The 15,862-nt window shown below is 43.0% G+C and overlaps 1 protein-coding gene across 1 annotated transcript; it reads right to left on the minus strand.

Moving 5' to 3' along the window:
• Window positions 1–2,634: 2,634 nt before the first annotated feature.
• RCN1 (reticulocalbin 1) lies at window positions 2,635–13,381 on the minus strand. The gene is made up of 6 exons (XM_066187252.1): window positions 13,125–13,381; window positions 9,782–9,975; window positions 8,100–8,278; window positions 7,519–7,579; window positions 4,759–4,958; window positions 2,635–3,859 (listed from the first exon to the last, which is right to left on the minus strand). The coding sequence occupies exons 1-6, from the start codon at window positions 13,340–13,342 to the stop codon at window positions 3,752–3,754; spliced, it is 960 nt and encodes a 319-aa protein (XP_066043349.1). The 5' UTR covers window positions 13,343–13,381; the 3' UTR covers window positions 2,635–3,751.
• Window positions 13,382–15,862: the final 2,481 nt, after the last annotated feature.

The raw sequence follows: 15,862 nt of genomic DNA on the forward strand, positions 1-15,862 counted from the left end.
ATTCCTAAATGCTAGTGCTCAGTAGTAGCAAGGAGATCGGGATCTGATGGTTGTAAGGTTATTTCTGACCTCCAGTCCCACCACCCCATTGTTCTGCTTGCCCTTGGGTGGCCAAGGCCTTAGAGCAGCTCTTATGCTCCTTAGAACTAGGAGTTCATGATGACTTCACTGGGATCAAGATCAGCTTCAGCACACCAAATAATAAAATATTATGCAACTATTGTAAGGTACTTGTATTAAGTGTAACAAGAGCAGCATGGGCTGTGATCTCCTTTCTTTAGTGAATTATGTACAGTACCTTTTATTGGAATAGGAGAGAGATTCAACCTGATTGAATCTTTAAATGGAGTTATAAGACAATGAACATTAGCCACTTAGCTCATTTCATAATTTCCAATAATTAAAACTGCATGGGCAATAATAATGACTATTCCAGATATCTAAGTAAGAAAAATTTACCTTTGATGTATTGTGGCACAGGCATAGTAAAAACACTGAGTTAATGGAGGATCTATGTAATAAGTTACCATACAGAACCTGCAGTAGGAAATAAACACGCTTCCCAACAGAATTTCACTGTGTCACAATTGATTAAGAAAATCGGCAATAACTGACAAGATAGGCACAAAATGGATTTTCATGTTGCTGGGATGAAGTATGGCTCCCAGCAATTAATGGTTTTAGTCATATTAAGCAGATAAATAATGCTATCTGACATTACAGTATTTCACATTACACTAAAATTTTGTAACGTTTGCTCATAATGTGAGTTGAAATATGTTACCTAAGAAAAAAAATGTTATCTCTGGAACAGTCAAACCCCATTAGAAACCTTAGGCTTGAAAAATCACAATGTTAACAGTTATATCCCCTAGCAAAGGTTTGCTTTCCTTAAATAGTGTTAAATTTAAACCCAGAAGCTCTAGTCTCTTTTGGAGTTACTCTTCCATAGTGTATTGAGCTTGAAAGGGAAATTTAGTGCATGGAATGTACTGTGCCATTACTGAATGTTGGTAAGAGAAACACCATGAAGGACTGCAGAAACAGGGGAGCCTTTAAAATGAAATCATATCAGGGATGCTTATGCTCTCTAACACTGTTTCTATATTCTGCTTTATTAAAAAAGCTCCTAATCTTACTATGACCCCATTACCCACTATTGATAAATAAATTGATTATTTTAAACCTCATTCTAATTGGCATGTTTGCCTTTTTCCTAGCTGGATATACGCTACCTGAGTTCTTTTGGGAAAAAAAAAGAAAACCTTTTTATGGACCTAAATTTTCAGTTACTGTTGGCATGAAAACACCTCTGATTTCAGCATTCTTACTCATGTAAGTATAGTGTTATCCTGGAAAATACCAGTGTGTTCTAAGCAGTAACAGGAATCAAAAACAAATATGAGAACACAATTTTTCTCTTGTGTGCTGCTAATTCTGTTCCAAATTCATTTAGTAACGTGGAAGAAAATGTGATTGCTTGTCAAAGCGCAGATGTGGGTTTTTTTGTTGGGACAGTGCACAGTGCATTTGGAAGTGTCATGTTTAGCTGAGGGCAACAATGCTTAGTGTCTCAGCACCCAACTCCCACTGAATTTCAACAAGAGTGAGCAAACAACCTTCCCCTGGGCTCCATTGAAAATCCTTGGCTTAGTCTGAGCTGCAGTTTCACTTGCAGGAAACAAGCTTTTTTTGAGGTCTTTTAAGGTATTATTTCCTGAAACAGCAGAAGACAATCTGAGTACATAGAGAGCACTGAAAATCTGTTCGCAAATGTTAGTTTGATAAAGATTGTCAGGATTATTGAGTACAATAAACCTTTCCAAATCCAAGCCATAAACAAAATATATTATCATTTGCATGTGCCAAGATACAATTTTATTGCTTCCCAGATAACACTGCATTTAGGCTTTTATTTAACTTGAGGGTACTGTAAAAGCAAAACCACTTCACTTGTATGATATTTGCCCTATTGTGTATTAGTGAGAGAGGTAGGGATTTTTCAGATATTGCTGGCAATTCATAAGCAGCACAGCTCAAAAGCTTAGTGCCAGCAAGCACATGCAATCTCTGTCAGACACAGCAATCTAGATTTAATTATCTTCAAGTGCAAGATGTAAAATATTCCACCACGGTTCTTCTATGACCTTATAAAAATGACACCGTTTACTGAGGTCACAGCTCTGCACTGTCTCCTGATGATTTTCACAAATGTGTTGAACTGCAGAAGTGTCTCCCATCCTGGGAGTCTCAAAGCTCCCCTCTGGATGGTTATGGGAACAGGGTGTGATGAATTAGACTAAACCTTCCAGGAACCTCCCAGAGTACGCTGCTGTGGAGTCCTGATCTCCCAGTACTAGTGTCCAGAACAAATTCTGGTTACAGCAACTGTATATACTGCACTTCTTTTTTGGCTTTTTAATTCTTCTTTTTATTTCATAAATGTTTATTTATTTAAATTTATTATTTAATAAATTTATTTGATTTTTATTTAATGACAAAAAACAGTTGGAGCTGTATGTCCAGAGGCTTTTGGCAATGACCACCCTAGTGCTTTGGGAACTACTGGCTTTAGAGGCTTGGTGTGTGTTTTCACATCATTTCTCTGGTAATCTGTGTTAGTGTTATTGCAGCTTCACAGTATCAAAAAGAAGTATTGGTTTTATTGTGCTTATTTTAAAACCAGTACATTTAAAAACAACCAAACTTAGATAAGTTGGGTATATAAAAATATACATGTAACAACTCACATTATACAGTAAAAAAGAAAGCACCTGTGTGGAAAGCTTCCACCCTTTTTTGGAAGGAGAGCTGTCTTTAGAGTTGCTTCAGTAACATGTACTTATACGTATATACACACAAACCCAGAACCTCAGCCACAAAAATCTGTCCTCTTATGTGGCAGAGGAGACAGAAGGCCCAGAGGGGTGATATGTCTCATTCTTTCTCCATCACAGAACTGCTGCCATTCACACTGCGTGAACAAGAGCAAGGCTCGGGTAAAGTGTGAAAAGCAGGAGATAAATTAAGCTCCGTGTGGCACAATTCCTCCAGGAAGCAGCAGAGCCAAGGGCCCACAAACAGTTGTACCTTTCCCTGTTGTCAGAAGGAGCAGCTGCCAGGCTGGACTCTGCATCCCTGGCTGGGAATGCCGGGGTCAGGGACGAGGGCCACCTGTGCATCTAGCACATTAAAGCAGGAGCCAGGGAGCTGCTGGACACTCCTGCAGCACCACTGACCCAACAGGGACACAGAAATTGTGTGGAGACAAAGCTGGTATCAAACTCTTCTCTGGGTAGGAGGCTCAAAGGGTTATCTCTAAACTGTCACATGCTACTAGAAAAGACAACTAAATAACTTAAGTCTGTTTAAACATTAGGGTTCTAATCCTAGGTGCAATTCACTATGGTAGATGTGGGTATTTGAAGAAAATACTTGGCTATTAAAGATCTTTTCCATGTTTTTAGAAGTGCCTTTTCCAGGTCAGGCTCTAACCTATTCAGAAAAGTTACCTTCTTATTTTTCAAAAATGAAAATGCAGTAATTATATACTGTATTTAATTATGTGAAGGAGTAAAAAAGCTATTTCTACATGGTTTCTGAGGTAATAAGCTGGCATGTCAAAAATCGTATTAATGCGAGTCGTTCAGTTGTGAGTGTCCCTTGCCCGTCCTCCCTCTAAGAGGGGATGGACACGGTGATTTCAGTAAAGTGGAGAAAAGATGTGTGGAGCACTGGTTGGTACTTTGTATCATAGTTCATCGTGGTTTCTCGTGAGGTCCTCCCCATAATTAGTAGCTTGACTTCCAACAAACATATTCCAGTTGTCTAGAACTTCCTCCTTTGTTAGTTTTTGATCCTGGTAGGAGGAAAACAAAACATCTGTAAGAGTATTTTCAAAACGAAGTTAAAGACACACCAGCACAGACTTGTAAGAGCCCAGGGAAGCAGGTTCAGCAATCATTTGTAGCTGCCATAGTGAGTGAAATTCAGACCTCAGCTGAAAACAGAAGTCCCACAGGCTTCAGTTGGGTCAAACTGCTACTTAAAAGTTCTTTGCAATGAACTCACTGCCAAGCAGTAGGAAGGAGCAGGTTAACAGTGGATTGATTACCTGGTACACAGTTTTGCCCTGTGGTTTGGTTCATCTTCCTGACAGTAAAAATGAAAATCCTCTGGCGCACTTTGTGCAAGATTATGTTAGCAATTTACACTTTCTCCATTAAGAATATTCTGGCTTTCAGGTTCCAGCTTTGCTAGCATTACACTTCTGAAGACGACCATCTGGAATATACTGACCCTCATCAGGGCCAGTGTTTAAGTGAAAGGTACGTGCTTGAATATGGAACTGAGAGTGGTTCTGCTACCCCTACACTTGAGTACAAGGGGTGTCTAAATGTAGCTTTATTTTCCTCTTTTAATCTATACTAACATACAAAAGTCATGACCACCCTTAAAGGAAAAAGAGTATTTTTGCTGTTAAAATGTCCGGGCTTAAGATGATAGTTTCTCATCTCACCTAATGAAAGTAAACGAAACTGTATTTTACTGCTTTGTATCAGCTCTAGATCCCCAGAGCTGATACAAAGCAGTAAAATACAGTTTAATTCTAACACTACCAACTGAAACTGGCATGGAAACAGCAATCCTAGCCTCTAAAGAAAAATTATTAGGAATAAATCCTTGCAAGCTGGTATTTTAAAAGAGCCGCAACACTTTATATAACTTCTTGAAAAACAATGCCAGAATACCACATACCTTGTCTACATCAGATTCGTGGACTAAGTGCCTGGCTTCAGCTAGTGCATGATCATAGTCTTGGGGGAGGATCCAGTGCTGGATCTCATCTTTGTCCATCTTTCCATCCTTGTTGAGATCACGAAAATCTGAAAACTGCTCGCGCTCTGTGATCACCCAGTCAGGCTCTGGTCCACCCTCTTCATTTGCAAACATATCAGCTGGAGAGGAAATAAGGATCTTACTTGAGTCCTATTTACTTCGCAAATTAAGCACAAACTAAAGATATTTTCATAGTGTTCCTCAGAGGAGACTGAACTTTCCACTCTTTGCACAGTGTCTCTGTACCGAAAAGGAAACGTGGGGTGTAAATAGAGTAGCTGTATCTTCTCTCAGGCCTATTTCTTCACTGCCGGTGATTCTGCCCATCTCTCATTACCCTGTATCATACCTGTGCACTGCTGGTGGGGCTAACAGGAGAGGTGAACATGTTCAAAGACCATCATCTGAATTTCAGAATGAACAAAATCCTCTAAGGATCTTTGGTTGAATAGCAGTCATAAGCTTTAGTGCAAGGCTCGGTCACATGGGGAGAAAGGAACTTAGCCATTTTATCTTGTCCCTGCCAGCAAATGTCTTTGTGGATAAGATCAGACTCCAGCCAGCAGAGTGATTACAGGAAAAGAGGCACAGGGGGAATTTAGGCAAATAAAAATTGCTAAATGGAACTTGCATGCATTTGTACAGCTTTTAGAGAAGTCTGTGTAAGATATTCAGCTTGGTAGACCAGTTCTCTTTTCACCATGCAGTGCTGCAGCACATTCCAGTAGACAACACCCTTCCAGAAAGACACAGCTGGAGAAGTCATGAATCATGGTGCATTCTGTGAGGAACCACAGGCACAGTGCACTTGTCACAGGTTGGTACCTGGGGAGGGAGCACCGTTTGTGACACAGGATGCAGAGATTACACACACAAGCTGCTCTGCACATCACCCCTGTGCTACACCATTGGTAGGGCCGCACCACAGTGGCAGCTGCTTTCTGCATAAACACAGGAGAGCAGCAGTGATTATTAAAACCAACTGACTTCTAAATGTTCTTTACACCACAGGGCTTTCCAAATCATGAGTGGTGTGTCCATGTCATTCTTCTGGTCACTGTGGCCAATCCTTTCCTGCTCATCAGGACTGCTTTTTTCTTAAGCCTTCCACTTTTCTATTTAGAATTCAAGTCTGCTGTGTGATACTATTCCTCTCCTCTCAAGTGCCTTTTGGATTCGGTTTTCAAGGATGTCCTAAGGAAAAGTGTACCCACATGGATGGTGTGAGGGCCAGAGGCTGGCTGGTATCTGTGGGAAACATAAATGCTGAATTCAGAGGCAGGAATAACCCCCCTGACCCTGCAGTGTGAGTGTGTACACTGGGCTGAGGTTCTCCATTGTCACTGTCCCCAGTGTCCCTGAAATACTCCGTTACCTGCCCACACACAGTGAGAATTTACTTCTCTCAGCTCAACATTTTAATAGGTATTTTGCTCTGTTGCTTGTGTAAATCTAAACCAATTTTTGTAGGACAAAATGGGAGGACAGAAGGAGAAGGAGGGTGGAATCATTACATAAGCTTCAGCAAATCTCCCCAGCAAATACTCCATCTAGACACTGAAATTTTTGGACTTCTTTTTGTTGTCCCTTATAAACTAGCAAAGAAGAGAATTAGTCTTTTGTTGGTTTGTTAACCCCAACTTCATCAAAATTTAAAAAAATTACTACTGAAAAAGGAAAGTAGGAGTATTTTAAGCATAGTTTTCTCAATTCATGAAGAAAACTTCAGACAACACATTCACTTTCTTTTTTCATTTTTTAAAGTGCAAATTATATTGTTTATTTGAAGCAACTGACATGTCCTGTCAATTTGATTTTTATCATCCTTGCCAATGTGGGGTGATCGTGACTAGAACATTCTATGTTCCTATCTATAGAAGACAAGAAAAACCAGCATTCACATGGTAACAAATGTTGACAATTACCTTATAATTATATGTAGGTAATGTCACTGAATGAACTGAAATTACTGTGGAAATTATGCTGCTCTGTTATTTCAGTCATAGATGAATAGCGTTCACTTTCTGGGCTAAATATAATTTACAAGGAACAGAACCCCCTGCCATTAATTAGCATGTGGATATTGTTCCTGATTCTATGTGAAGTGATCTTTATAGCACCACTAGAAACAGAAAGGTTCATCCAACTTTGCACTAATGCCTTCTTAGTGCCACTTTCTGGATTTAAAACTCATCAAAATATAATGGTATCATCTCTACAGAAGTATGGGCTTTACTTACTAATTAAACTAGGAAAAAAAAAAACTAGTAGGAACAAGGTGAATTTTCTCTTTTTGCAATGGCTGCTTCCCAGGTGTTTTGGATATTTGAGAACCATACAGACTTGGGAAAAGACCAATTAATTTTCCGATCCTCTTGCATTTCTAAACAATGCCTTCAAACATTATTCCAGATTCTCTTCTTATGTTCTCATAAAACTCTTAGCTGAGTTACATGAGAACAAGAGGAAAATTTTGTGCTATGAAGCATGAGGAACTTTTCCTGGTCATGTTGCTCTCTACCTAAAATGAAGTTAAACTTCCTGGGCTGGATGGTTGGTGTAAAATAGTTGAACTGGAACACAGAACTGTTCACTCTGGGCTCTTAATGCAGCTGCAAATTTGAGAGAAGGTGGAAAAATGGACTGGAGATTATATAAGAAACAAGTAACAACACTTACCAATGTACTCATCTTGATCCACAAAACCATCCTCGTTTTTGTCTATGTCTTCTAAGGTTTCCTGGAAAACAATTTTGCATGAAAGTAATCATGAAAAAACTGAGAGCTCTGACTACCTGCCTTTGATCATTTAATGTTCTGAGGCTTTGACCTGCCCCTGTACACAAATGAATGTAGTCTCACTAAATCCAGTGACTGTTGTTTACACAATGAACATACAAGTAATCTTTCATGTTGAAAAAATTCCCTGTATGAATGAACTGCTTACGTTAGGGACAGGTACCAGCTTGCATGAAACACTCAGCTGCTGCATGTCAGCACACTCTCCTTTTATTTTGGTTTAAGTCTGTGCCCCAAGATTGTTTCTTGATTCCATTTAGGAGCTATCTAAGGGCACTTAAAAAGTCTTTCTTACATTGAGGCTTCTAAACCAAGTGAATATCATGAAAGGCACTCCTTTCTGTTCCCCATTTAGCTATTATGTGTGTGTCTCTTTCTAAACCCTGCCTGGAAAGGTTAGAGAAGCCTTCAAAGTTCATCCATAAAAGTAGAAACAATGGCATTGATTTTGCTTTGCTTACTAAGACAACAATGTTTTTCATGTGCTCAAACTCCTCTGGGTGAAGGAAAGCAGTGAATTCTTCACGAGTGGCAGCCAAGTCTCCATCCAGATCTGCAGTTTTGAATCGTCTTTCATCTCTGGGCAGCATTTTCTTAAAACTGTGCTGATCAGTTGCATCTTGGAATTCTTCTGGATTTTCTGCAAATGAATCAAGATGATCTCAGAAGCGTTTTCCTTTAAAACATACTAGCAAACCAAAGCTGTTTGAGTCTAGAAATAAAAAGGTTTAGTGCCAGAACAGCTGTTGCTCTAAATGGTAATTCTCTTCCCCATTAAGTTTTAAATCCAGGGGTCAAGTACTTGGTTTGATTTTTAAAGGTGACAGTAGTAAATTTCTGAGCAAGCCTTCTGTTGCAATCCAGAATAATGGATTTTGCAGTATTGTATTTATCCCTCACAGACTGTTTTATCTGCCTTTACAGGCACCACTTAGGCAGCATTTGGGGCAGACTTCATTCACAGGAGTTTTCTTTTTTCTTTAGGAATCAATATGATCCACACAACTTTTCAGTTTCAAGAAGAGCAAACCAAGGAAACACAGTTTCAGAAGGTGGCAGACTGACTGAAATTATCTCAGTGCTACGCCTCTGCTACAGGGAACCTAACAATTATTTTCAGTTTGAAACAATGACATTTTTTCACGGTTTTCTGTGGCATAAAGGGAAAGGTATTTGATATAATTTTTAAAATAGGATCATTAAACTGAGACAACACTGGTGAAAAAGACTGGGCCAGGAATTACCGATGAGAATTTTAAGTGTTTATTAACACAAGCCCACAGTGCTGCCCTCCTCATCTAGGGGCTTAGAGGGAGCTAAGACAAAGGGCTGAGAAGGGTTCCAGGGATAATTCTGCAGGGACTGCATGTCAAATATTTCCTTTCACAAATGTAAAAAAACTCCATTTTAACCTAAGGTAGACTTTGGAATTATGACTGCTATAGGAGGCTTGCTCCAGAAATTGCCTCTGCGGTAGGTAAATATTGTCTTCTCATTTCCAGTAAGTATAAATGGTCAATTAATACTGATTTGTTGCTCTGTCAGTATTGCCCTTTAGCTTAAGTGATCTCTTCTCCTCCTCTTCCTTCATTAACTTATAAAAGCAAAGAGAACGTGTAGGGGGGTGGGGGGAATTCAGGTACATTTTTTAATAAATGTTTCTTTTGCCTGATTTGTTGAGGATTTTCATTTGCAGTTGATCACAGTCTGAAGCATGTTATTCTGCAAGAATGATTTTAATCAATAACTTGGCTATCCCTTAGATACAGACAGAATTTTTAACAACGAGACTTTAGAGACTAAATTCACAAATACAGTTAATTAGACAATATATTATTTTTTTAATTAAAGTACCCTTTTTAATGTTAAAAAATAATATATTTCTAACTGGAGGAGACTTTAGTTCAGCCGTGTCAGTATATTTAATGATACCTCTACAAAACTTCATTGTGCTGGTGACCCATGTGCAAAGGGCTGCAATAAATAACTAAAAAGTGCTTTTGACCTCTGAGCATCTATAAAATTTAATGTGAGCTTCAAGAGTCCTAAAAGTGACACGAAGCTCCTGCTGACTGCAAGGCAAGAGATCATACTTTTTAACCTCAAAAATCCTTGACCATACAATCTGAAGATGTTCTCTTACCTAGATAATAACCATATGTGGCTCGTTTGTATTCTTCCCAGGCAATTTTATCATCCTTGTTTAGATCATAATCTTTCCAAACTTTAGCCACGTTTTCATAGATGTAGCGTTTCTGTACTCGTTTAATCCAGGTTTTTAATTCCTCTGTTGTGATGTAGCCGTCTTTGTCGTCATCTATTCTATCCACAATCTTCCTGCAAAATGAGATCCGCATCTTTAAGAGCTGGCAGAAAACCAAACTGCATGTCAGGCCAATTTTAGTGATCTTTATCTGGCCCTGATTTTCCACAGAAACGGAGTGCCTCAAACTCCTAAAAGCTGTCCTACTGGTTAAGGCTCTCCTGCATTTTATGGATCATCTTAAGGAATAGGACTCCATTCATTATTCAGCATTGCCACAAATAATTCAAAGGGAACTTGCACAACCAAAATTAGTGAGCAGAGAATACCTGGCTTTCTTAGGCTGTGCTTCCCGTCTTAGGGGGATCTGTTCTTCACTGACTCTACCATTTATTTATGTCCTCTGCAACTAACCTCTCTGCAACTGATAAAGTCCACCATTTTGAGGCTGAGGTTGTAAAACTGGCTTCTGTCCCTGCTCTTGAAATTGAGCGCACGCAACTAGGTTCTGTGACACATTCACACTGGCTTTGGGCACATCAGCCCCACATGAGGTGCAGGGGCAGCCTGTCTGCAGGTGCTCAAGTAGTGAAGCAATGTCTCTACCCAAGACCTTGTTACAAAAGTGGCTCCTGAAATAACAGCAGCAGCTTCTGCTGAACTTCTTGCAATCTTGTGTGAGTCTGATAGTATCAGACTGAATTTATAAACATGCTGTTTCTGAGTTATGGGGCAAAAAAAGGGGCTGCTGAATTTCCTTCCTGAATTGGTGAAGTGTGAATTAACTGACTAGAAAACCTTTTCTCTTTTGTATCAGTTGGTTGCCAGTGGTCCCTTTCCCTGCATGATGGGCTCCATTTGTCACCCGATTTTTCCCACAATGAATTTAATTTAATTTGTTTAACTGGTATTTCTTTCTACTGTTAAGGTATTAAATGATTACATGCTAGTAGCTCTTGGTAATGTATAACATGAAAGAAGTCAGGACTGTGTACCAGAAAATGTTTCATGCCACCTCCTTTTCACCTGTTTTTATAGGTCCATTGCATCCATGTGCACTATTCCACCCCACTTCTCAGCTGAAGGTGGGTCAATGAAACAGTCTTGCCTACAGGCTCCCAAAGGCACAGTTAAAAAGCTGTTGTATGGACTGTGGACCCCACTTTCAACTGTTATTATTGGGATGACCAATGTGCTGCCACATTTCCTAAGCAAGGTAAAATGGCTTATAAATAGAGCAGCATGCACTCTGCTTAGAGCAGCAAACTGTATGTTTCTGTTTTCTACCAGAAATAATTTAAAATTTAAAATTAAAATTTAAAATTAAATCTGCCTTCTTCCTAAAGGCCAATCACTTGCTGAGAAGTGACTCTGTAACTCACTACAGAAGTTGCCCATAACAAAAATGGGGGGAAGGGGTTCAGTATATCTGATTATTAAGCCACAAGATGGTTTTTTTTAATCCTCCCTTTACCTCCCAGTGTGTTGCTATCCAAAATTACAAGGCTGGGAAACGCTGGAAGTCATGAAAGTTCAAAAGCCCCCCCCAGGAACCACATTCCTGATGTCGTGATGCACAGTGCTCACCCCACAATGCGTCCTCAGAGGGCCACTTCAGTCACCTCCATTTAAAAGGCTACAGGCTACATTTAAAAGGTTTAACATGCCTGTGCCACCCCTCCAAAGGGCAATCAGTGAGATCACTGGAAGTTAAATCTTCCTCCCTTGCTGAGTTAACATTTGTAAAAATTGTTCAAAAACAGCTGCACTGGTAAATCATATCCCCGACTGAATTATCTGTACTAGTGAGTGCAGACCAATATTAGGAGGGCATGTCAGTGATGGTGATCCAACCCATGAGAATCTAAGTCATAGATCATGTATGCTGGGAACATGGTTTCTTTCGCTCCTCCTTGAAACAATGAGGATGAAGTCGATCATTTCTGGTAATCACTCCATCTGTTTACTCAGTGAGACACGAAAAAAGTAGAGACAGCTTTCAGAATGATCAAGAGGTTACTCAGTGAGATTACAGTGCTGCTGCTTATGGTAGGACCAGACAGAAAATTCGAGGTGCCACTCCCTATGGAAGGGAAGGCAGGGGGAAATCTTGGTGAGAACATGCAGATATTTTAAACAATCTTCTTCGTGGTAACTACACTATAGGATCTTTCTTTGACTCCTTTTAGATTTAGCTCCGCTTAGTGTCCTGTAGGTGTAAAGGAGGGAGAAGCAGCAAAGTAAGGCACGGTCCCTGTTCTTTGCATACAGTGCAGCATGGAAGTAATAGCAACTGGAACACTGTGAGCAAAGAAGTCACAAGGTGGAAAGCTATGGGAAGATGCTTGAAGTGGACTTGTAAACGTAGCTGTAAAGAAGGAACGGTTTAAACTCGATTAACACTGATATGGTGTGGGCAAGCGTCCCGCAGGCAGGGAGCTGCAGTAGCAAAGCCCTCCGGCTGCAGGTCCAACACCCGCTCCAGCAGCTCCCTCCGCAAGGCTTATTGCTGTGGGGCCAGAAAAGGCACGAGAGAAAAACACCCAAGCCGCGAATTGTCGGCTGCTCCTTTGCAAAACCAGCGGCGTGAGAGAGAAGTCGAAACCCAGATGTTCGACCCGCAGGCCACACTGGGGTCCGGGGCAGCACTCTGGGGTACAAGGTGGCACTCTGGGGTACAAGGTGGCACAATGGGGTCCGGGGCAGCACTCTGGGGTACAAGGTGGCACTCTGGGGTACAAGGTAGCACTCTGGGGTACAAGGTGGCACACTGGGGTCCGGGGCAGCACTCTGGGGTACAAGGTGGCACTCTGGGGTACAAGGTGGCACTCTGGGGTCCGGGGCGGCACTCTGGGGTCCGGGGCAGCACTCTGGGGTTCAGGGCAGCACTCTGGGGTACAAGGTGGCACACTGGGGTCCGGGGCAGCACTCTGGGGTACAAGGTGGCACTCTGGGGTACAAGGTGGCACTCTGGGGTCCGGGGCAGCACTCTGGGGTTCAGGGCAGCACTCTGGGGTACAAGGTGGCACTCTGGGGTACAAGGTGGCACACTGGGGTCCGGGGCAGCACTCTGTAGTACAGGCTCCCGTCGCACAAACCCCTCATGGTGGGAAGGGTCCCGCTGTCCCCTCGCACACTCGGGCAGCCCCAGGCCGCCTCCTCCGCCCCGGGCCCACCTCGGGCCCTCCCCCTGCCACGTCTCCCGCCCGGGCCGGGCGCTCACCCCAGGCGCTCACGGCTCTCCTCCGGGCTGAGCTGGTCGAAGCTCCGCGCCTCCTCCTTGCCCAGGAAGGCCTCGTGGTCGTACTGGAAGCCGGGCCGGTCCTCGTGCTGCGCGGCTCCGGGCCGGGCCCGCTCCTGCCGCGCCGTGGGCTTGCCCAGCGCGCCCGCCGCCAGCAGCAGCAGCAGCAGCGGCGCCTTCAGCACCCCTCCGGCCGCCATGCCCCGCCGGCCCGGCTCTCGCAGCCCCGCTCCGCACCGCCGCCCGCCCGGCCCAGCCCCGCCCCGGCCCGCTCCGCCCCCGGGCCGGCCATTGGCAGCGCGCCCGGGCCGCGCCACGTCCGCACAGGGGCCCGGGCGGCGGGGCCGGGCCGCGGGCAGGGCCCGCACGGCGAGCGGCGGAGCGCCCCCAGCTCAGCCTGATAAAGCAGCTCGAAACAGCGGGTCGGGGCTGTCCCGCCGCTGCTGCGCTTCCATCCAGAGCGCCAGGCTGACGATGGTTTGTGTTGTCATCCGAAATCGGTTGGGAACGGCCAAAAGTGTGGTTTCAACACAAACAAACCCCCCTCCGCCATCACGCTGTCTTGAAAAACAATGTGGGGGCAAAAGTTTGCCAGCGCTCTCACAAAGGGTATTTATCGTGATGGGGTCACTGTCACCGTCACTGCAAGGGAACCGAACTTGAGATCCTGAAAATGTAGGAGAGGGGAAGCCCAAACCATATAGTAAAGGAAAAGGTTTTGATTTGTTTTGCCTCAAATGATATTAACTTTGCTCACAGTTGTGAAAGTCTCTATGCAGATATAATTGATTCCTTTTCCGAGAGTGATTCTTTTTCCTGTGTTCTACGCGTCATTCACAACTCAAGAAATTAGATTATAGAGAAGACTGGCGTTGTGTGCAGTACATTGCAGGCTAATGACCCCGTAGCCGAGGAGTCCTGCGGCGAACTGCGCTCCGCCACCAAGGCTGGTCTGTCCCTTGTTACTTTGGACCCGAGGCTGCTGCTATTCCAAATTGCAACAGCCGCTTTGTCAGCGCAGCCCACAGGGTATGTAAATCCCGTCTGATGTGGGCTTTGGGTGTACCGCTAACGTGGATGTGGAAGATGCTGCACCAGACCACAGCTTCCCCTTGTGCTGTTGTCACACTGGTAGAAGTCCTTTCGACCTAAACCTCACGCGTAGCTGAGCTTTCCCCGTAGAGGATTTGGTTGTAATGACCGCAGAAATGTGGTGTTGGAGATTTCCACGTGTGCTGTCTTCTGCCTTTTGTGACTCGTGCACAGAGCAAATGGGAGCCATGCAGGGCTGGTGCTGGTTTGCCTCAGAACCATTGGCAACAACAGCAGATTTCAAACATTTGAACAGTCAAATATATTGGTTTGTTACTTAATTAGACACAGTAATGCACTCCCTGGAGCTCAGTCACGCGAGCTGCCCCATAGGCCTGGGCAGTCTGTGCTCTGGGGGTGTTTGTGCATCCACAGCTGAGCAACTCCTTCAGTGCCGTTTGGTGAGAGCTGTGATACGCATGTGGCAGCATGAAAGTGGCTCAGCTGATCAGACCAGCTGTGTTTGGGTTTCCAAAGCTAGTGAGATGTAATCCTTCTACTGTGTTTGGGTTTATTCATTTGTTTGTTATGAAGCATATACCTTCAAAACCAAGTTTTTGTAAACATATTCAGCAATCTCATGTTTGTGCAATAATTCAGACATGGCTCTTCTTTGTGTCTCAGTCTTCTAATATTCCTCCCTCTTCCTACATGTATAATACTGTTTGTAACGTTATTCCAGAGGTGGGTTTGTGCTGAGGTGCTGAATTTTTAGCTTGCGTATCCACAAGTGCCGGAGTGTGCTGCTAGTTAAGAGACGAGTCGTTTGCATGGGTAACAGGTAGGCTTTGCTGCCCATTCACCCCGTCAGTTTTGTAATCAAACATCAGCTTGATGCTTGATCTTAGCAGCAGAGGGATATGAAGTTATTTGAGGGATGTGGGAAATGAATTTCTATGTTTTGTTGTCAGAACAATTTGGAGGCGCTTCTGTGAGGAGAGCTACAGTAAGAGCAATGCAGAATGGGCTAAGTGCATGCATGGTCATTCACTGGAAAGCCTCCAGACACTGGGAGGCTTTGCCTCAGGGATAAGGGTTCTGCCCGTCGGAACATTTTAATTTTGCCCTGTGTTTGGGTTCCAGTGAGAACGAGCCCTCAAATGCGGTGGTCTTATGAAAGATGGGAAATCATGAGTGTTCTGATCCCTCCAGACTTGGTTCGGGACCATTGGTAATAACAATAAAGATTTGATTGATCCAATATGACTTTTTGTGGAAAAGGAATGATATTGCCATTACTTGTCCTTAGAGGGCTGAAGTCTGAGACTGTAATGCTGAGAATAGGCTGCACATTCAGTCAGAACAGTTGTTGATCTGGTCAGTCTTAGCATTGCCAGATCTTTGTATCACTCAGATTAACGTTTACAGATTCTGCTGTTGGGCTGTCGTGACCTTGAACTCTCAATCCTCTGTGAAGAGATGCCTTCGACTCCTTTTACTCAATTCACAAAATGGTAGCTTTCTCTTAAGTCCTTTATCCACAATGCCCTTTTCTTAAAAATATTTGTGTTTTCTGGTTTGGAGGTATTACTTTGAACATCTCTGAGAGAAACTTACTGCTCTTGGATGATTAATTAGTTTTAGAGTTTGTGGGGCTGTTTTCACCTTCCACATTTCTTTCAATAATG

Source organism: Chamaea fasciata, unplaced genomic scaffold, assembly GCF_029207755.1.
Source record: "Chamaea fasciata isolate MVZ Bird 193981 ecotype frontalis unplaced genomic scaffold, bChaFas1.0.hap1 SCAF_7, whole genome shotgun sequence".
In the NCBI taxonomy this organism is placed as follows: Eukaryota; Metazoa; Chordata; class Aves; order Passeriformes; family Sylviidae; genus Chamaea; species Chamaea fasciata.

Bases quoted from the DNA above. Each gene is read 5' to 3' on its own strand.
- RCN1 (XM_066187252.1), bottom strand. From the start codon at position 13,342: ATGGCGGCCGGAGGGGTGCTGAAGGCGCCGCTGCTGCTGCTGCTGCTG. The intron at 7,580-8,099 runs GTAAGCAAAGCA...ATTGTTTTCCAG, and splicing joins TGAAAAACATTGTTGTCTTA to GAAACCTTAGAAGACATAGA. The intron at 3,860-4,758 runs GTATGTGGTATT...TCCTCCTACCAG, and splicing joins ACGAATCTGATGTAGACAAG to GATCAAAAACTAACAAAGGA.